Genomic DNA, 21,861 nt, shown 5'->3' on the forward strand with positions numbered 1-21,861 from the left:
AACCATTTTTACCGCCGTTCTGTTTAGCCGATCTTGATACGATTAAGAATGATAATAGATAAAAATCATAGGTAAGCTAAGCCGCTGTTAAATGTTTATCTAACTAATTTCGCCACTGTTTCTTATATGAAGTTGACAGCCAGCGAACAGCATTTATTCGACGTGAGAGCCATATCGGCTAGCGTTTACAGTTATCAAATTCTGCAACGGTTCGGTTTTTTTTTGTATACCAGAATGTATTTTGGTCTACGCCATACGGGCAATAAATATAGAGGAAGCACACTAATATTTTTGGGGTCATGACAATAATCGATAGTATTGTTATTCCGATAACAACACATTTTTAAGAGCTGAATATCGAATAAACTAAAATAGCTGTCTCCTTCCCTGGCAGTATAAGTCGGCTTTTACATTGTTTTTCAACTGCCTTGTGGATATGATCAGTCTAAATATTTAACATTAATAAAATGGATTATGAAACCTCCTTACCTGAGCTCGGTGGTAATTTATATTAAAGCAAACAAAGTAGTTGCATCTGTTTTACTTGAAAAACGTTCATACATGCATGTTTATCTAAACGTATGCATATACTTATGTTTTTATTTAGTTGCATATATTTAGAGACATGCGTATGTATATAATATAAGTACGTGCATATGAAATATTCGCATCTATTTTAAAGTGAGCGTGTCAAAATACTCAGTTATGGATACATACAAATAAACACATAAGTGCCTATGTACGCAAAATTATTGCGTACATTCTGCAGATAAATGCATATGTAAATATAAGTATGTGTGTATGTCGGAAACATGCCAAACCTACGATAAGCCAATAAACACTACTACATGTGCATGCAAGTGTGCCATACCTTTTTTGCCGTATCTGTATGCAGACCGTGTTGTGTGTGTGTGTACATATGTATGAACAATACTACGCAAACTTAAGATGCTGTTACATACATACATTTGTTCTAACATATATATACGTCTTCTATATATAAAATTGTTTGTGCCGAGTGCCTGACTGATTCATCAACACACAGTCCGCACCGCAAAAGGTAGAAAGTTGAATTTCCCGCAGTTGTTTCCTTTTATGACGTAAGTTAGCACTGGAAAGGGATTTTGTAAAATTCCGCCCTCAAGGGGAGGTATATGGGTGGAAAAGTGTTGTATGAAACTTGAAAGATATTCATCATTTTTAAAGGTAAACAAATTGAGAAAATGTTAAAAACTGTATGGAAAATGTTTTAATATTTCTACATAAGGTGGTAATTGTCATGATTTTCCCAATTCCTATTTTGATATAGTCAGGTTCCTTTGTAAGTACAATAAGTCAATTAATTGTTTTGACAAAATATTTCATTCAATTTAATCAATTTTATTTTATAATAGTTAAAAAAAAACATTTAGCCAATTTTTTTAAGTGATCAAAAAACATACTTGACTAACTAACTAAGCTAGCATCTGTTTTGAAGTTATTTACTTCAGCAGCGGAAATTTTGTCTGGAATGAATTAACTTCTTTTAAGATTGATATAATTCAATTATTTATTCTGCAATCACAGTGGAAGTTTAAGTTACAGAGTCTGATTAAAGTTTGAAAACAGAAAGTCAATAACGTTCTCAGGTTTGTTTATGTTTTTGCCATGTTCTTTGTTCGCCTTTGTCTGATATTTTCAGTAGATAAGCATCAATTTCCTTATAACTTATTTTTCAATTCATTTTGTTTATTTTTTCTTTTTGAAGACCTAATGGCGCTGACTTGTAATGAGAGGCTCGAACTTTTGGAGTCACTTTTAAGTGATCCCGATGGCGATAAGAAGTTAAATCAAAGCCTAAATTTGGAGGATAATTTTAAAGGGCATCAGTACTCCATGGATGCTTTATTGGACACATTTATCCTACTTTACGATGAATGCAGTAATTCATCTCTACGTAGAGAGAAAAGTGTATCCGATTTTCTAAAACTTGGTAAGTCAAAAATTAAAAATTGATCTAGAAGTGTATTAATTATTTCTTAAATTTTTCAGCAAAACCCTTTGTTCACATTGTAAGAAAACTTCGGCTAACGCGTGAGGATTTTGAAATATTAAAAATCATTGGACGCGGAGCATTTGGTGAAGTCTGCGTTGTACGCATGCTCTCATCAGAAAACATTTTCGCAATGAAAATATTAAATAAATGGGAAATGCTAAAACGAGCAGAGACAGCTTGTTTTCGTGAAGAAAGGGATGTGTTAGTACTTGGAGATCGTCAGTGGATTACAAACTTGCATTATGCGTTTCAGGATAATATCAATTTGGTATGTATTTGTTTCAATTTGGTTTGTCAAAGATTTAATATGATTTTAAAAAGAGTTTGCAAATATCGCTCAACACTTTTAAATTCTTTGTCAAATAACACTTATTATTGGTCACATAGAATAAACAGACGTAAATTTCACTTTCAATTTTGCATTCGATTTGTTCCTTAAATATTTTTCAATTAGCCCTTGGCAAAAATAAGCTTTCAAATGGTTTTTTTATAAGCTTTTCTGTTGATAAAGCCTTTCCGACACTTTATTTTATATTATGCATACAGTCAATGAAAGCACATATGTGTTACTCTACTTTGTTAGTGCCCAAACACTTTTGCAACCTTTGCTTTTAAGTGATAAATCAAACATAATTTATATTTGATTGAGACACGTTTTCTTTTCATATTTTGTAGTACCTGGTTATGGACTATTACTGTGGTGGCGACTTATTAACGTTATTGAGCAAGTTTGAAGATAAGCTTCCCGAAGACATGGCCAAGTTTTACATAACTGAAATGATATTGGCAGTTGATAGCATTCATCAACTGAAATATGTTCACAGAGATATAAAGCCAGACAATGTTTTGTTGGATAAGAGGGGACACGTACGATTAGCTGACTTTGGTTCATGTTTACGTTTGGATAAGGATGGAACCGTTCAGTCAAATGTGGCAGTAGGAACCCCCGATTATATATCTCCTGAAATTCTAAGAGCCATGGAGGATGGAAAAGGACGTTATGGCACTGAATGCGATTGGTGGTCCTTGGGCGTTTGTATGTACGAAATGCTGTATGGAGAGACTCCATTTTATGCCGAAAGTCTAGTGGAAACCTATGGCAAAATAATGAATCATCAAAATTGCTTTAATTTACCAACACAAGATACGCAACACGCAAAGTTATCGGATGCATCCAAGGATTTACTTTCCAAATTGATATGTATACCTGAGAATCGACTTGGTCAAAAGGGTTTACACGATTTTATGACACATCCGTGGTTCGATGGCATCGATTGGAAGAATATTAGATGTGGCCTCGCACCGTATATACCAGAAGTGTCGAGTCCAACAGATACATCGAATTTCGACGTCGATGATAATGATGTCAGATTAACGGACACGATTCCTCCTTCGGCCAATCCAGCATTTTCTGGTTTTCATTTACCATTTATTGGATTTACATTCTCACAAAATTGTTACTCATCAGACTCTAGAAAATTTGAAAATAAAAACCAAACTTCTACATTTGCTGATGCTCTTGAAAGTTCGCTTGTGTGTAGTGAACTATCCAAAGATTCAGATAGCTCCAACGAGTTGCTAAATAAGCAGTTGAAAACATTAACAGAACAACTATTGTCAACCAAACAGGAAAAGAGTGATTTATCTGCAAAATATAACGAGGTTTTGGAGCGCCTTAAAACTCAAGACTCTGAACTTAAAGAAGCTATCTCTCAGCGTAATGGTGCAATGATGGAATATTCGGAAGTAACCGAAAAATTAACCGAACTTCGAAACCAAAAACAGAAACTATCGAGACAGGTAAGGGATAAGGAAGAAGAGCTCGATGCGGCAATACAGAAAAATGATAGCTTGAGAAATGAATTGCGAAAGTCTGATAAAACTCGAAGAGAACTCGAATTGCATATTGAAGATGCTGTTAACGAAGCATCAAAGGAAAAAAAAATCAGAGAGCATGCAGAAGAATGTTGCCGAAAATTGCAAAGCGATTTTCGAAAGTCTATACCAAATGTGGATGCAACAACAACTCCCATAAATCTTACGTCGGGAATAGCAGCATACGAAATCGAACGAATCGAACTTCAATATGCGGAAAAACTGAATCATCAACAAGCGCGTCACAATTTGGAGCTAGAAGCTCTGCGAGATCAGCTTAGTGAGCTGGAAACGGCAAACTCAATACTGTCCAAGGAATTGCAGCAAACACATGAAAAATTAAAGTGTACTTCAATTGATTCGATTGCTGAATCAGCGGAAACGATTTTAGAATTTCAGAAGAGATACGATTTAGAGAAATCAACGTGGCTCGAAGAAAATCAAAGGTTAAGTGCTGAGGTGAACGTAAAATCAAAGAATTTACGTGATCTACAAACTGAGGAAGTTGAAATTCTTAAAGAATTGCAAGTGAAACGCGAAGCAATTAACCATTGGGAGCTACAAATGGCCGAGATTATCCAATGGGTGTCAGACGAACGAGATGCCCGCAGCTACTTACAAGCTCTGGCTACAAAGATGACGGAAGAAATCGAATATCTAAAGCATGTTGGAACCTTTAACAATAATGCCGTAGATCATAAAAACTGGCGAAATAGGCGATCACAAAAACTGGATAAAATGGAGTTACTCAATTTGCAAAGTGCCCTTCAACGGGAAATTCAAGCCAAGGCATTTATAGCTGAAGAGTTAAGTCAAACAAGGGCTGAATTGATTTCTACCCAGAAGGAAGCATGTGATTTTAAAAAGAGATGTGATTCAGTTTTGTATGATCTAAAAAAGAAAGAAAATGAACTGAGGGATTTACAAAAAGTTGATATCGATTATTCTGAATCATTTTTGAATAAATCTTCGCATCAAAATAATGCTTTCTTTAAAGATATATCTATAAACACGGACTCGATCGACACCGTGGAATCATATGTTAACGATACTAGAGACAATATTTCAACCTCATCGAATTTGTTTCAATCATCAAATACTGGAATGCTATTTAATTACGAATCAAAATATGCACATAAGACTGCTAAGGACAATTTGAGTATTAAGACGTCTACCATGAATGATGACATACGATCTGAGAGTAGTTTAAATTACGAAGAATCAAAAAAGAAAACTTCTGGCAATACTTCAATCCACCAATTCCTTGTGCGCACTTTCAGTAGTCCAACAAAATGTAATCACTGCACCTCATTAATGGTTGGACTAACAAGGCAAGGTGTAGTTTGTGAAATTTGTGGTTTCGCCTGTCACACAGTATGTTGCCAAAGAGTTCCGACCATGTGTCCAGTTCCTATGGATCAAACGAAGAGACCGTTGGGCATCGATCCTACGAGGGGAATTGGAACAGCATATGAAGGCTACGTTAAGGTCCCTAAATCTGGAGTCATTAAACGAGGATGGATTCGTCAATTTGTTGTCGTCTGCGACTTTAAACTATTTCTGTACGATATATCAACTGATCGATGTGCGCTACCAAGTGTTAGTGTATCCCAAGTGTTGGATATGCGAGATCCCGAATTTTCCGTTGGTAGCGTACGGGAAAGTGATGTAATACATGCAGCTAAAAAAGATGTACCATGTATATTTAAGGTCAGTGCTTTGAATTCTTGTAACATAAGCTAGAGGTAGCAATTACGTCTCAGCTTATTAAGATTGTCTGTCAAAAAAAAAAAAAACAGTTTTTGTCGGACACATATAGTAAACAGATCGAAATGTCACTTCATAAGCTGTATTCAGTTTTCTGCTGTCATTGCTCTAGCAAGACTTTTTTATCACATGCTTTGCTTACCAATGAGCATTGACGAAATACTTCCAATTTCCAAGAGTCTTCTCGGCACTTAAGTTGTGTTATTCAAAGTTGTTACTTCTAAGACATTTTTTTGTTTTTGCTGAAAGCAAGCTGTGTTGTGTACATTATATTATTGGTGAATATTTACCTATTCTTTTTTTATTAACAGATAAAAACAGCTCTAATTGAAAGTGGAATCTCATTAAACACTCTGATGTTAGCTGATAATGAATCTGAGAAATCCAAATGGGTTATCGCATTAGGAGAACTTCATCGAATATTAAAACGAAATAATTTACCAAATACGGCCATTTACAAAGTCAACGAAATATTGGATAACACTTTATCGATTATACGAAATGCTCTATGCTCTGTTATTACATATCCAAATCAAATTCTTTTAGGAACCGAAGATGGGTTATTTTACTTAAATTTGGATTCATATGGTAAGTAATGTTTTCCCATCAATTTAAAAAATGTTTTGAAAACTTATAATATATCTAGTGTACCTTTTCTTATTCTTGAAATTTTAATACTATTATCAATTTACAGAAATCGCTCGAATTGGTGAAACAAAGAAAATTCTTCAATTATGGTATATAGAAGAAGAGCAGATAATTGTTATTCTGTGTGGAAAACAACGGCATTTGAGGCTTCTACCTATCAGGGCATTGGAGGCAAGTGACGTGGAATGGATTAAAGTCGTCGAGTCTAAAAACTGCATTTCCGCGTGTACCGGAATTATTCGCCGATACCCAAGCATTGTTTATTCATTTATTATTGCACTTAAGAGACCCAATAATCACACACAAATCATTGTTTATGAGATTAATCGAACGCGTACAAGGCACCAAAAAACGTGCGAATTCACAATCGGATATTTAGCTCAACATGTTCAAATATTATCCGACATGCGCCTGGTTGTTGCTCATCAAAGTGGATTTACGGCGTATTTTTTAAGAGGAGAAGCAACTGCTATGTGTAAGTATCTAAAATCTTTCTTTTGATTTTCTATCAGATTTATTTACAACAACTTATTTTTGTACAGCTTTAGTTCATCCGGAAAATCAGTTATGCGCATTTTTGAATTATTCTGGCGTTGATGCTGTGAGAGTAATTGAAATATTATGCCCAACGGGTGGCACCTTCGGAGAATACCTTTTAGTATTTCAAACCCTCGCTATATATGTTGACTTACAAGGACGCAAATCTCGTGACCGAGAAATAATGTATCCGGCTTTCCCTACGTATATAAGTAAATATTCAGTTACATGAAAAATTAAAAAACGTAGTTGATTAAAAAATTTCGTTGTTTGCAGCTTATTCCGACGGACATTTATTGGTATTCTCGGAGACTCACTTGGATATTTTCAACACACAAACTTCTGAATGGGTTCAATCTATTGGTATAAAACAGTCACTTCCATTAAACAATGTAGGCAACGTTGTTTTAACATCTATTAATGATACACCCTTAATAGTTTACTTGGCTAATATTCATACGAGTAAGTGGCATTTATCGTGCTTTTAGAAAATATATTTATACAAATTTTCGTTACTCTGTCATTACAATGAATTAAAAAGTTATATTTTTTTTTTTATTTTATGACGCATTAATTAATTGGTTTACTTTTGTATATTATATTCTCCTAAGAGGGACTATTGCAACATCGGGATAGTGACCGAAAGGGAGTCAGCAATATTAAACGTAGATTTTCAATCAGAGAAATAAATAAAACAGTAAAAAGGTAAGTTTCAAATATTCCTTTTATTGCACTTATATTATTGATTTTATTACTTCTATTGCAGTGATCGGAGATCCAAGATGATATCAGCTCCATCTAACTTCAACCATATTTCTCATATGGGTCCTGGAGATGGTATTCAAAATCAACGCCTATTAGATTTGCCTACAACTTTAGAAACAGCCGAGCACACTAACAAACAACTCATATCTTCATTAAATTCCGTAAACCAATTGAGAAAATCAAATTTTCTGGATCAAAGTTAGTACACAAATTAAATACAGCGGTTCAGTTGGCTTAAATATACATTTAAATATATAAATTTGTTTCTTTATTAATGCAAATTGTTTGCTTTCAGCTGATGGCAACTCTGAGGATTTCGGTAATGATAACATACCCTCTAGGACTCCCAGCCCAATGGGGGCATTACTTTTTGATGATCTTAACAATATAGATTAACTTGTAATACTCATATTTATTCAACCCATTTCGAATAAAATTTGTCAAATTAAATTTATTTTCTTCACTTTTAGATTCATTTCCTAGATAATTTTGTTAAAATACCATTCGTTTTTGTTGTAGATATTCGATAACGAAGCTTAGCTTAAAATTTATGCAAGGCTTAGGATCTTAAAAACGATATACTCGTTACTGAGTTGAAATATATCGACCCCTTTTTGCGAAAGTACCGTATGTTACAAGAACTAAATTGTTTAGGAGATAAGATTTCTCGGAATAGGGTGATTATACCGTTTCCAAAATTAAAGTGCACATTAATATTGAAATTGTTAATTTATAAACCAAAATAAAATTGTAATAAAGGATTTTCTACTCATACGATTCTTTTCTGCACATCCATAGTTTTGAAAATTTTGTTGCAAGATTTAGTACATACGATATTAAATAAAATGTAACTTGTAAAGCAAATGGAATCAACGTTAAAAAATACAAATACAAAAACAAAAGTAAGAATTTATTTAAAGTATTTAATTTAATTAATTTTTTTGTAATAAAAATATTGAGCCGAATTTAACTATTTTCGGTTGTTTCGGCCAAGTTATCTTTGTTATTGCCAGAATGCTTAAGACTTAGGTATTTCACATAATATTTTGGACGAATGCTATTTTTAAAACGAAGATTCTAAGGAACATAGAGGCTTCGGCTTAAGGTCAAAGTCTATATATGTAACCTTAACTTTTTTATTGCAATTTTCGATGAATTGACAAGGGGCTGTTGCGAAAATTATCTTAATCTATTTGGTCAGGCTAAATTGGCATATATATATCCAACTTTTAATATCTGTGTAATTTAATTTATAGCATTTTTTGCCCGCTGCAAAAACAAAAATATATATATAATTGGCTGCTATTTTAATAAAGATGTTAGAAAGAATAAGTCGATATACGTTACACTCACAGTGGGCATAAAAATTTGTTTTTTCCCATTAGAAATTAAGTTGTATGAACTATACAATAATTTAGAAAGAATAAGTCGATATACGTTACACTCAAAGTGGGCATTAACATTTTTTTTTTTACATTAGAAATTGAATTGTATCGAAAAGAAACTTTCGCGTACGAAAAAATTTACAGTAATCCAACTTAATTATAGCAATTTCCGTTAAAATATTTTACCAGGATATGCGTTTGGTGACTTAGAACAATAATTCATTAAAAATTAACTTTCGGAAGAAATTTATCATAACATTATATTATTTCTACGTATGAATTTTGAACTCCAACTGTAACAAACTACTGCTAGTTTTAAGACGTTAACGGCCTTAAAGCAATATGGTTGCTAGTATATTCTGCATGCTAATTTTGGTTACTCCGCCTTTTATAGGATCAGATCAAGGTATTGATACAGACGAATAACACGGCTTACGATGCTGACCAAGAGAAGGGTCTCCCTGTTACACACATTGCAACGAATACAACATACTCTATAAATAACGGATATATTAAGTGCTTATTTTACGGATCGCTCGTTTCAAGTGAACGATAACAGCGTCCGGCGTCGATTATTTGATTATTTTGCATCTTTATAAAATTAATACTTCTATTCTATATTCTACTGCAACTGTAAACGAAGTTTACATAATATGTAAATACAAGCAAATTGTCATATAGTCGATATTAACTGTATTGTATACAACTAATTTTCTCATTTTTTATTTATTCAAATAATTCTGTTAAAAATATTTTAAGACATATTAAATTAAAATGTATCCAGTTTTAGTGAATTTAAAATTCTTTGCACTTATTTGTTCGTAGCTAGTTGTAATGTATAATATTAAATTAATTAAATTAAAAAAACTTGTATAAATTATCGATATATCGTTTACGTGGCTATCGAAAAGTGAATACAAAATGCGTCCGATGAAAAAATATTCTAATAAAGTTATCGAAAACTAGTTCCGTTTAATGTAACCAGTTCAGATTGTGACAAATCTAAAAATGATAATATAATTCAATCTTATCATTTTGTTGAAAAAACATAAAACCGCCTGTTTTGATATGCAAATATCTCGCGAGTAAAGAGCTGTAAGTATTCTAATTGAATAAAACGTGCTTTCCATTTGTTTAATGGAATCGTTTTGCCATGCAAACATGCATTCATTTTTGTACATGCGTATGTGTGTGTGTGTACAATACGTGTATGAGTTTCTGTGAATTAAATACAGCAGGCAAATATTGAAAATTAGTATATATGCACGTTTTAAATAAAATAAGTGCAATTGTTTTAAATAGTATACCAATAACAGTTGTACAAAAATACATTTAATATATTCGTGTTTACGCACTTGCATACGTACATACATACATGCAGGCAAACGTACACATACATACATACACACATGTTAAATATGTTGTGCCGTTTGCAGTTGTTTATGGCATTTTGCAAATGACTTGCTTGTTAATATTACAAATAATCCTTCCACGCAGTCAGATGAATACACTACGTATAGCTTTGTGAAAATTACAAATAAAGCTTTAAAATAAATAAAAACGTTCACCAAAATATTGCATTTCAATTCTTTTGCATGTTTATTAGCAAATAAAGGATATCCATATAACTGCAACATACTTTTGACATTTGGTCGCTGCCTAATTAGCACGGCAAACGCTAACTGTGACCGGCCGCCAATCCTTGAGAGAGGTTTCTGTACTGTCCATCCCTGGCATACAGGCGGCGTTTTATTGCTTTCTATACAATTTTTAATTTCTTTACTTTCCCTTACGAATCGTCGGTGACATGCTCTATCTAACCTGAAAATTGCGTTATGATCGAATTATAAATTTTATAAAAATTTGTAAATATTATTTACCAATTTTATATTTCCTAGAGCACGGGAAAAAACTGAGCTGTCGCCATCTAGCGGTCATAGTTGTAACGTTTTAGTGTGCTCTCTCTCTCTCGCTCAGTCGAACAGTTTTGATGGCAGTGATCTTATTTGTTTTCTAATAGATTTTAGTTAGAAGATATCTTTAGAATTTAATATATTTGTAACTAGTTAATTTATTGAAATTAACTTTGTTATACACTTAACACATTTTATATTTACATACGAATGTGCGGACTCTAAAATTCTACTTCGTTTTTTAATGTCATCATTACTAAGCTTTCATTTGCTTTTTTTTTCAGAAATATTCGAAAGCTAAAATGTCGGTACACTACAAGTTTAAGAGTACCCTTCATTTCGACACAATTACCTTTGACGGTCTCCATATATCCGTTGCGGACTTGAAAAGGGAAATTGTGCAGCAGAAACGACTGGGGAAAATTATTGATTTCGATCTTCAAATAACAAATGCTCAAAACAAAGAAGGTAAGACCAGTTTTTATCCTCTTATATTTTTGGTATCTTAATATCTCTTAATATCTTTTCTATAGAATATAAAGATGACAACTTTTTGATACCAAAAAACACCACGCTAATTATTTCTCGGATTCCGATAGCCCATCCAGTAAAAAAGGGATGGGATCCGTCCGCGGAAAATGCTGTTTCTACGGCGCCCACAAGTAAACCTGATAATTTAAATATGGATCTATTTAAAATGCAAGGCAGTGAAGAGGATAAAATACAAGCCATGATGATGCAAAGTACAGCTGATTATGATCCCAAAACGTAAGAATGATTATATACTTGCTCTCTATTTGATTTTTTTTATATTTTACGATTTTGGTACATATACAAATTTTTAAATTATGCAGGTATCATCGTATTAAGGGACAGTCTCAAGTAGGCGAAGTGCCTGCTTCCTATCGCTGTAACAAGTGCAAGCGCGGTGGCCACTGGATTAAAAACTGTTCCTTTGCAGGTGGAAAAGAACAATTTGAAGTAAAGAGAAATACAGGTATTCCACGATCATTCAGAGGCAAGCCGGAAGGGTGAGTAATAACTTTTATCTTGATTGTTCCTTAATCTTTCCTTGGGTGTATATTAAATTTGTATTCTATTTTCAGTCAAGTTGAACCGGAAACATCAAAATATTTATTGTCTACCGAAAAGGATCAAGAAATTCCAGAGGACTTAATATGTGGTATTTGCAGAAATATTTTCGTTGACGCCGTTATGATACCGTGTTGTGGCAGTTCTTTTTGCGATGACTGTAAGTTTAAACTAATGTTTACATTATCAAAAATTATCACTATTATCCTTATTTTGTTTGATTTAGGCGTTCGAACTTCTTTGCTGGAATCGGAAGATAGCGAGTGCCCAGATTGTAAAGAGAAAAACTGTTCGCCAGGATCTTTGATTCCGAATCGGTTTTTAAGAAATTCAGTTAATGTTTTCAAAAACGAATCTGGCTATAAGCTGGCAGCATATAAGCCTGGTAAGAAATTTCTTTCATTAAATAATCGAATTTATATTTACATTTTATGTTTTTATATTATATAATGTGTCTTTTGTGTTTTTAGTTAGTAAATTGACTACGACAGTTGAGAAGGAGGATCCCGTTCCAGCTCAGCTTCCGGATGACACTAAACCAACTGAAGAAACGGAAGAGGTTAATAAAAAAGGAGAGGAGGTAAAAGAAGAAGAAGGAGAAAGAGGAGGAGAAAGAGAAAGAGAAGGAGAAAGAGAAGATGAAGAAGAAGAAGAAACAGAAACGATTGAAAGCTCCAACATAGGTAGAACTGAAACAACCAAAAAAGAAAAAGATAAATTTGATTCAGACTACGAGGATAATATAACAATCAAAATGCCACAGAAATTGATCGAGACAACCACAAGCATCGCCGACAGCAAGAAAGATGAGGTAAGCTATAGTCTATGCATCAAATAATAAAATAAAAATGCTTCGAGCTTGAGTACAACTATCCCTTAATCGATTTGAAATTGTTAAATTTAGTTTATATTATCTGTGTTTCTTTATTGTTTTAGGCTACACCGATATATTCGCAAAAGTCGCATGGAAATAACGTCGTACAACGTCGTGAGCATAATTATGAATACAAATCGGATATTGATATAAAACCACATAGCAGCTATGCTAAAAATGAGATTGTCAAACATCCGAATGAGCGAAGTCTTTTACCTACGCCAATTACCGGACACCACAAACCGTATCCAAATCACAATATGAACGAACAAAGAGAAAAACCCTTGATGAATTCTGATCAAGCTCATCGTATTGGCGTGTATAAACCTGCTTATATTCAAATGCCCAGATGTCCAACAATGATTCACATGGCCCCATATAATAATGGCTATAATAATATGCCACATAGGCCACCAATGAGGTGAGTACAATAAATCGAATCAGATTAAGTTGAATTTTACCGTACAGTGGCGAGCACATGTGGACTTGTAAAACCTATAATAATGCAGTCATCCCTTTAAAACTTTTTTTTTATTAAATTCTTTATTTACATAATAGTGAAACAAGATACTAACATTATTTCAATGAGCTGTGTATTTTGCTCAAATGACTTTGGCATTTTCTACAAACTCTCCTTTAAGTTCTGTATGTGTTTGTTTGGAATCTTCCTTTTTTATTTTAATATCATTATCAGACAGGATAGGTATTTCCCCGCTTAAGTGCCGCTGCTAGGCCGAGTCTATGCAGAGGTCTTATCGCCATCCGATCACTGACGAGTTTGTCTAAAGCCGATGCATTTTTTCTTTTATTTTTTTTATAAACATAAACTATGAAAAACAAGCAGAAGTGGTGGATACTCTGATATTTTTCTTATTTGTTAAACAAAACCTATTTAAGTCGATCGTTTTGAAGTTATGTTATTAATTAGTTGAATTATTAAATTAATAAGATAAAAACAACAAAAAATTTCCAAATTAATAATCCATTTTTATGGATTAAAATTAATATACATGTATTTAAATGTGCTTGCCTTTGTGTACAAATCTTTTAAAAACAAAAAAGAAAATCTCCAATCTTTAAGAAATAATTACCATTTAATAAATGCTATATTTCTTAAACATTAAAACTCTTTACTTATAAAACATTGCATTTAAAAATATATAACAACAAAGGGCTACTGTGTATTAAAAATAGATTTACGATTAGAAAAAAAACCTTTAAGCGCATGTACTTCTATTTCTTATATTTTTGTTGCATTTCTTGTATGACCACATGTACTTAGGACAGTCCTTATCAATGTTGGTTTTTTGGTTTATTGGGATTCTAATAATTGAATTTTTTTGTTTCTTTATTTTAGCTTTGGCCATTATCAAAACCAACCTGTGCATCAAATGAATCCATCATATATGCCCTCGGGGAATATTAATATAAATCCTTCGCAAACATTTCAATCAACGAATTTAGCTTCGATTTATCAAGGAGTTGCAGCAAAAGTTGGCACTGGGTAAGTAACTTAATATTACATTTGTAGTCTAAGGAGAGTAATCAGCTCGAATTCATTCTCAAACAAAAAATAAACTCAAAAGTTATATGACATACGTTTCATATCACATACTACGTCACTTGAAAAGTTTTGAAAATGACATGTTTCTAGCACTTTTAGAGCCAAATGCTGTATGTCATTTGAAAGCTCCATTCTTACGGTAAATATGCCGGAGTTTTCAAATCGATCTATTAAAAAGCTTTTTTTAATCAGCTGTTTAAAGAGCACATGTTTTGGTATTATGTCAACCATGGAGATTCATTCCAAGCTGGTAAAAGTATTAAAGGACTCTGCTCCTTCGTTTCCGACTGTTCATAGATGGACCTTAGAATTCAAACGAGGTCGTACGAGTGTCAATGATGTCCCACGTTCTGGACGGCCAAAAACTGCAACTAAGAAAAAATGATTGATGCTGTGCATGATATGGTTATAGCAGACAGACGATTGACACTGATACAAATAGCAGAGGCTGTGCACAACTCGGAGGAACGGGTGTTTCATATATTGAAGAACGAATTAGCGTTGAGAAAGGCAAGATGGGCTCCACATTTTCTAAATTCGGATAAAAAACGCAATCCAATGTAATTGTAGCAACAGCATTTGGATCTTTTCCAGAAGAATAAATCCGATTTTGTGCGTCGATTTGTTACTATGGATGAGACTTGGGTTTACCACTATGATCCAGCACTGCGACAACAAACTTCAGAGTGAACTGAAGCCGGTGTTTCGGGTCCGAAACAACCAAGGTGGTTAAAATCATCGAAAAAGGTTATGGCTTCAGTTTTCTGGGAGGCGAAGGGAATATTGTTGATTGCCTACTTGCAAAGTGGTAAAACAATTGGACTATTTGGATGCGATGATTAATGAAAAAAGACCTGGCTTAGGTAAGAAGATAATCCTCCATCATCAGGACAATGCTCCGGCCCACAAAGGTGCTTTAGCAATGGAAAAATTGCGTGACTAGCGTTATGAATTGTTGGCACATCCACCATATTCACCAGATCTGGCACCCTCTGACTTCCATTTGTTCCCACACCTCAACAAATGATGAAGTGATAACTTCGGTAAATGAATATTTTGAGAGTATTCCAGAAGAACACTTCAGAGGGCTGTAAACGAATTGGAAAATCGCTGGAAAAAATGTATTAAGCTCTGAGGAGATTACACGGATGAATTAATTTAGCTTAACCTTTATAATTTTTTTTATCATTTCCGCTCGCAAAACTTTTCAAATGACCTAGTATCTTAAACAAATTTTAATCTGGCTACAGGGCATTATCTCTAAGTTGAGTATGCTCAACTGTAGGGTTCTTAATTGTTTTTAATCGAAAATTCCATAATTTAAACTTGCATATATTTGATAATATTTATTTATCTCTTTTAGACTTATAGATGACCCACTTGAAGCCTTCAACAGAATAATGAAGGAGAAAGAGAAACAAAAAGTGGAACGTCGTCGAAGTCCAGGCCATCACAGATCTAGATCTCCAGGAAGGCCGAGACATCGCTTTAAGTCCCCAATGTACGACAGGGGTTCGTCCAGAGAAATGAATATTAAGGATAAACGACCACGATCTCGGGATCGAAAGCGAGAGTACAGCTATGAACGAGGACGACAAAGTCGAGTTGTACGCCATTCAAGCAACGGATCAAATTCACCAAGTGACAAGAAGAAGAGGTTATTCTATATACTAAGCTATTCTTATATATTAAAGGTTTAATTTAATATTTACATTATTTATAATGTCTTCCTCAAGAAAGACTGAACACTTGGGACAATATTCTGTGATAAGCCACACTTTTTACCAAATTCTATAATACTTTAACTAAGTAGATTCAATATTTAAAAAAAGTATTTTGAAAATACCTCTATTCCGTTTTCATCTTAAGTCAGTTAAAAGATGAATAAATTTTAGTATGGTTAGTTATTTGATAAAAAAAATAAATGAGCAACTTTAATTATCTAATTCGTTACCTGAATTTCAAGTATAAAGTAAGATGCATAAGCAATTTTTGTTATTTCAGTAATAATTATTGTAATTTTGTTGGCATCGTTTACATATTCTGGCTAAACTACCAATCGAAAAATAAATAATTTATACCAATTTATCCGTCTGTCCGTCTATATAATCCAATCGATCTCAGAGTCTTTCGGAGCTAGAGGCACCAAATCTGATGTGTTGATTTATGTAGAAATACGAGTAATAATAAAAAGACTTCTGCATTAAGAATACAGCAATTGCATAACGAATAAGGTGCCTAAAATTTAAATATTTATATAAAATTCATTCATAAACAATTTTAACTAGTCGGCCGGTGCTACAGTCAAGCATACTTGACTGTCGGAGACCCCGTACTTACTATGGCAAAAACGAATAATGGAAAAAATTAAAAAATATTTAGTTAACTTAAATGCAGATTATATCATATTGGTTACAATGTCTCACAAAACATAAAAGATTTTCATACTAAGACTTAATTTTCGCCCGATCGGTCCTATGACAGCTATATGATATAGTGGTCCGATTTGAATTAACTTTGGACAGGATATATAAAACCAATTGTTATTCATATTCAATCCGTTTGGTTACGATATCTCATTAAACAAAAAAGTTTTTCATACTAAGACTTGATTTTCGCCCGATCGGTCCAATGACAGCTATAAGATATAGTGCTCCGATTTCAACCAACTTTGGACAGGATATATATAACCAATTGTTATGCATATTTAATCAGTTTGGTTACGATACATAAAACAAAAAAGTTTTTCATACTAAGACTTAATTTTCACCCGATCGGTCCTATGACAGCTATATGATGTAGTTGACCGATTTGAACCAACTTCGGTAAGGATGTATAAGACTAACTTAAATGAATATTCTATAAGTTTGGTTACGTTATCTTATAAAACTAAAAAGTTTTTCATACTAAGACTTGATTTTTTTCCCACGATCGGTCCTATGACAGCTATATGATATAGTGGTACTATTTGAACCAACTTTGGACAGGATATATAAAACCAATTGCTATGCATATTTAATCAGTTTGGTAACGATATTTGAAAAAAAACAAAAAAGTTGTGCAAACTAAGACTTGATTTTCACTCGATCGGTCCTATGACAGCTATATGATATAGTGGTCCGATTTGAACCAACTTTGGACAGGATATATTAAACCAAGTCATATGCTTATTGTATTAGTTTGCTTTAGATATCTCATAAAACAAAAAAGTTTTTTATACTAAAACTTGATTTTTGACCGATTGTTCCTATGGGCGCTGTATGATATAGTGGTCCGATTCAAAAAAGAAACAAACTTGACCTGCCTGCAAGATAGAGGAATCTACATACCAAATTTGGTGTCACTAGCTTTTAAATTGTTCTCATAATTTGGATATGAAATTTTTTTTCGTTTTGTGGGCGATAAAGGGGGCGTGGCCGAATTTTGAAACAAACTTGATCTGCTTGCAATATAGAGGAACCTACATACCAAGTTTGGTGTCTCTATCTTTTATAGTTTTTGAGATCTAGGCGCTCATACAGACGGACGGACAGACGGACATTGCTATATCGACTCGGCTATTGATGCTGATCAAGAATATATATACTTTTTAGGGTCTGCCACGCCTCCTGCCTGTTGCGCACATATTCGTTAAAACAAACCCAATAGACCCCTGTACTTTTTTTAAGTACGGGGTCTAAAAATGAAAGTGATATTTAAAGGGAAAACACTGTTAAATATATATTCTGTGGAATATAAATTTGTTCTACGCATCAACATCTTAAGAGTTACTGAATGATTTTTGTATACGATTTGAAATATATTTTTGTTTAGGTGATAATTGTAACAAACAAATTATTTTGTACATTTTTTTACAGTTTTTGGTCTAGATTGATTTTCGTTTGTCAGAATACTAGTGAAAACTTATTTTCCAATTGCTTAAAACTATTTTAATATGATATCTTCCCATTAAAAAAAGGAATCCTAGTTAGCGCGAGACTCGGAATATATGTAGATTCTGCTTACGATAATGAACAATAATGACTTTTCTACAGAATAATCGAAGGCGTATGTTGGATTCTAGGGATGAACTTTGCTCTAAAGCGATGTACAAGGAACTTATGCTGGAATGGAATAAGAGGATTTCGTTTATGACTGCTTTACATATTCATCAATGTTACATCGACTGAAAATGGAAACACCTGATCGAGAAGAAAATCCTTAAATTGTTCAATAACAAAATTTTGTTATTTAGTTTATTCAGTCCATTTAGCTCTGTGACCTTTTTTGTTCCCAAATATTCATGACGGGACTGAGTTACGATGTATTTCGTCTTCTTAAACCATTCACATCGAATCGCATCGCTTAAACGGAAAACGTTTGTATGAAACATTTTTTTTGTTCATCTTATTGATTTTCTAGAATCGAAGTGACGCTAATTTCTTTCAAATGTTTGAATAATTAATTTAACTTTTGCTTTGTTTTCACTTAAGGGTGGCCAAATCTACAGATGCTTCTAAAAGTAAAGTTAATCGAATAATCTATTGGTTTCCCAAGCTAAGTGAGATTACTGTAATCATATTGCGGTTAATAAAATAAATAAATACCGGGGTTGATTGCGAGGTTTTGTAGACAGAAACAGGGTATACTTAGTATTCAATAAAATCCTTGCAGTTCCAAGTCTGTTGGCAGAGGTATTCCATCTGTATCCGATAGTTTATTTTAGTGAAAAAAAATATATGGCTTGCAGTTAAGGTCAAGATTAATTTTATTTCTTCAAAGGAGATATGGAATCTGGATAAAAACCATTCTTTAATTAAATTATTTTAAAAAAGTTTAAATAAAATGTTATTTATTATAAAACTCTTTTTTCAGATATGTACATAGACGTTCCCCTTCGCCAAAATCAGGACATAAGCTGCGTTTAAGAGAAAAATCTTTGACTAGACCGTATGTATCGAAACCAGATACAGTAGAGCCACCTCCTCCTGGCTTTGAATCATTGCCAATTGAGAGTTTAGCTGATATTGATAGAGACAGAAATAATAGAGCTGTAGATCAAGATAATACCAGATATGCAGACGACGACCATCACTCCCGCAAAAGACAGAGGACCTCCAGTAAGACCAAGGAGATCAAAACTGTTGATAATAGTTCCAGAAGCCTTACCCCTCCATCAAAATACAAGATTGCAAAAATTTCGAAAGTTGAATGTACTGAATTCTACGAAAGGTCCCCAAAAACACCAGAGAGAATCGAAAATGATTCTCATGTCATGTCATTGGAAAAGCCTCAGAGTGAGGCTTTGATCTATCCGGACAATAAACCAAGTATTGTGAAATCACACGACCGTTTGGAGTTGAATGACGACATGGGAAAGGAAAATAATATTAAACTGAATCTTCAGTTAAAAGATCGAAAAAAGAAGAAGAAGGACAAGTCGGAACGCAAGAAAAACAAGAAGGATAAAAAGGACAAAAAGGAAAAAGTTAAAAAGCTGTATGCCGAGAGCATTGAGTCGGCATCAGCATCGGAAAAATGTTTAGGCCTTGATGCTTCTATGAATCCATGTAATGAGAGCGCTGAATTTAATTCAAATGATGTACTTCAAAATATATCCGATTGCATTGAGCTTGATACATTGAAGAGAAATGATTCTATCCTTAGTATGGAGCTATCGGATCATGATTTAATTAGAGATACTATATCCTCAGTTAATGAAATGAATGATGTCAAAATATCAAAGTGGGAGTTAGACGATAATAATTTAAACAGTAATTTATTGGATCCTAGCAGAAAAGTTCCCTGTAATAAAATGCAAGACCATTCGGAAATAACATCTGATGTTATCCGAAAAGCGGAAAATGCGATTTTTGCGAAAGCTATAAACGCCATAAGGCCCGTCGAGTTTAAAGTTGTAATAGATTCTAAGCACAACAGTAAGGATCGTTCAATTTCTATGAAAACTGATCATAAAGATCGTTCGCATTCCCCGAAATCAACCATTAACAAGTCTGTCAAAGAAAGGCTAGGTAACAAAGTTGTAAGCGAACGACACTATTCATCAGATCGGTCAAGGAATGATCGAAGAGAAAATTCGGAGAGAAAGTCAAGTAGCGACCGACACAGGTATAATTCTGGAAGTTATAGTTCCCGAAGAAGGGAAAAGGATTCCAAAGAACGAGTTGTGGCGATTGAAAGGAAATTTGATGATCATAGAAATCGCAGGTCAAGCGAACGAGAAATCATAACTGTCACACACAAGGATACAAACTTTTCTGAATCCAACAAATATAAATCGCAAGCGAAGGACAAATCATCAACAGTTGGCACTAAAAGTGAGAAACGAAATTATGAATCAGATCGTAGCTCATATAGAAGCTCTAAAACAGGAGAAACCCGTCAAGTTTCATCGGTTGCTTCAAGACCAGACAACCCCCAACGTCGACCAGACAACCCATTCAGAAAATTTGATGAAAATAATTCATCTAGCAATAAAGTTTCAAAATTCGACAACTCAAATAAAAGAGATGGGACACCACAATCTTCAGATCAAACCGAACATAAAAGGAGAAAAGATAAAAAACTCAAGAAACTTAAAAGTTTGAAGAAATGTTCGTCAACAGAATCAGTCAAAAGTGAAAAACGAAAAGATGTAAAAAGCAAAAAAAGAAGTAAGGTTCTAAAAAAAAAGAAAAAGTCCAGGAAATAGGTTTTTGAACAATAAATCAAAGAAGTCAGATCGAAAAAAAAATACTTAAAATATATGATATACGATAATAAAAAATAAACATAATACAGCAAATATTGTAAATGTAAAATCGTGTTTTTCCTTTGGATAAAACAATTGGGTAAATAAAATACATTTTTTCAGTTTTAAATATAAAATACTTTTTATCTCAAATGTATTTTTTGGGCGATTTTATTACAGTATAACGAAGGTATATCGACCAGAGACGTTAATCGACGTGCACGACTAGCCCAAAAAATTCCATAAAACTAAGAACTAGACGTTGATATATATATTGATTTTTAAATTCTGAAATCCGTTGTAAAATTCGATGTTCTTTTTAAATTAACATCACTTATTCTTAATTGCATACTTTATGGGATAATTTTTAAAATAGTGGAGCTTAAGTATTTCGAAACTAACAGAAGTATGCTACATAAAGCGCAATGACAAAAAATAATTTTTACAATTTAAAATTATGATGATTTTTGTATGTTATTTATGCATAAACATGTACGTACAAGTGTAAATATGTAACTTTTTTAAAAATAAAATGATAAAATATCTTAGATTAAATAATCTTCCCATTTTTCTATTTATGTAATACTACTGCAAATTACATGGAAACAAGATTTGTTTACAAAAGGAAAAACTAGTTTTTAAATGAATGAACATTTTTTTTTTTAATCCGTAAGAT

The 21,861-nt window shown here is 33.2% G+C and overlaps 2 protein-coding genes across 2 annotated transcripts; both read left to right on the forward strand.

Annotated features, from left to right (window-relative positions):
* The first annotated feature begins 388 nt into the window (after positions 1 to 388).
* Positions 389 to 8,081, forward strand: LOC117783692 (serine/threonine-protein kinase Genghis Khan). Its single transcript, XM_034621221.1, has 11 exons — positions 389 to 501; positions 1,748 to 1,972; positions 2,032 to 2,303; positions 2,711 to 5,620; positions 5,989 to 6,265; positions 6,372 to 6,800; positions 6,868 to 7,074; positions 7,139 to 7,324; positions 7,474 to 7,567; positions 7,629 to 7,825; positions 7,923 to 8,081. The coding sequence occupies exons 1-11, from the start codon at positions 468 to 470 to the stop codon at positions 8,021 to 8,023; spliced, it is 4,932 nt and encodes a 1,643-aa protein (XP_034477112.1). The 5' UTR covers positions 389 to 467; the 3' UTR covers positions 8,024 to 8,081.
* A 1,898-nt stretch (positions 8,082 to 9,979) lies between these two features.
* On the forward strand, positions 9,980 to 21,248 carry LOC117783364. Its single transcript, XM_034620742.1, has 11 exons — positions 9,980 to 10,107; positions 11,210 to 11,393; positions 11,459 to 11,693; positions 11,780 to 11,956; positions 12,032 to 12,177; positions 12,244 to 12,402; positions 12,488 to 12,828; positions 12,954 to 13,312; positions 14,249 to 14,395; positions 15,819 to 16,112; positions 19,310 to 21,248. The coding sequence occupies exons 2-11, from the start codon at positions 11,228 to 11,230 to the stop codon at positions 21,144 to 21,146; spliced, it is 3,861 nt and encodes a 1,286-aa protein (XP_034476633.1). The 5' UTR covers positions 9,980 to 10,107; positions 11,210 to 11,227; the 3' UTR covers positions 21,147 to 21,248.
* The last annotated feature ends 613 nt before the right edge of the window (positions 21,249 to 21,861 follow it).

This window comes from Drosophila innubila, assembly GCF_004354385.1.
Source record: "Drosophila innubila isolate TH190305 chromosome 2R unlocalized genomic scaffold, UK_Dinn_1.0 1_C_2R, whole genome shotgun sequence".
Lineage (NCBI taxonomy): Eukaryota > Metazoa > Arthropoda > Insecta > Diptera > Drosophilidae > Drosophila > Drosophila innubila.

Coding starts and splice junctions, on each gene's coding strand:
- LOC117783692 (XM_034621221.1), top strand. CDS start 468: ATGGATTATGAAACCTCCTTACCTGAGCTCGGTG. Junction 502..1,747: donor CTCCTTACCTGAGCTCGGTG/GTAATTTATATT, acceptor TTCTTTTTGAAG/ACCTAATGGCGCTGACTTGT. Junction 6,266..6,371: donor CTTAAATTTGGATTCATATG/GTAAGTAATGTT, acceptor ATCAATTTACAG/AAATCGCTCGAATTGGTGAA.
- LOC117783364 (XM_034620742.1), top strand. CDS start 11,228: ATGTCGGTACACTACAAGTTTAAGAGTACCCTTCATTTCGACACAATT. Junction 12,403..12,487: donor GCTGGCAGCATATAAGCCTG/GTAAGAAATTTC, acceptor TTGTGTTTTTAG/TTAGTAAATTGACTACGACA. Junction 12,829..12,953: donor CCGACAGCAAGAAAGATGAG/GTAAGCTATAGT, acceptor TTATTGTTTTAG/GCTACACCGATATATTCGCA.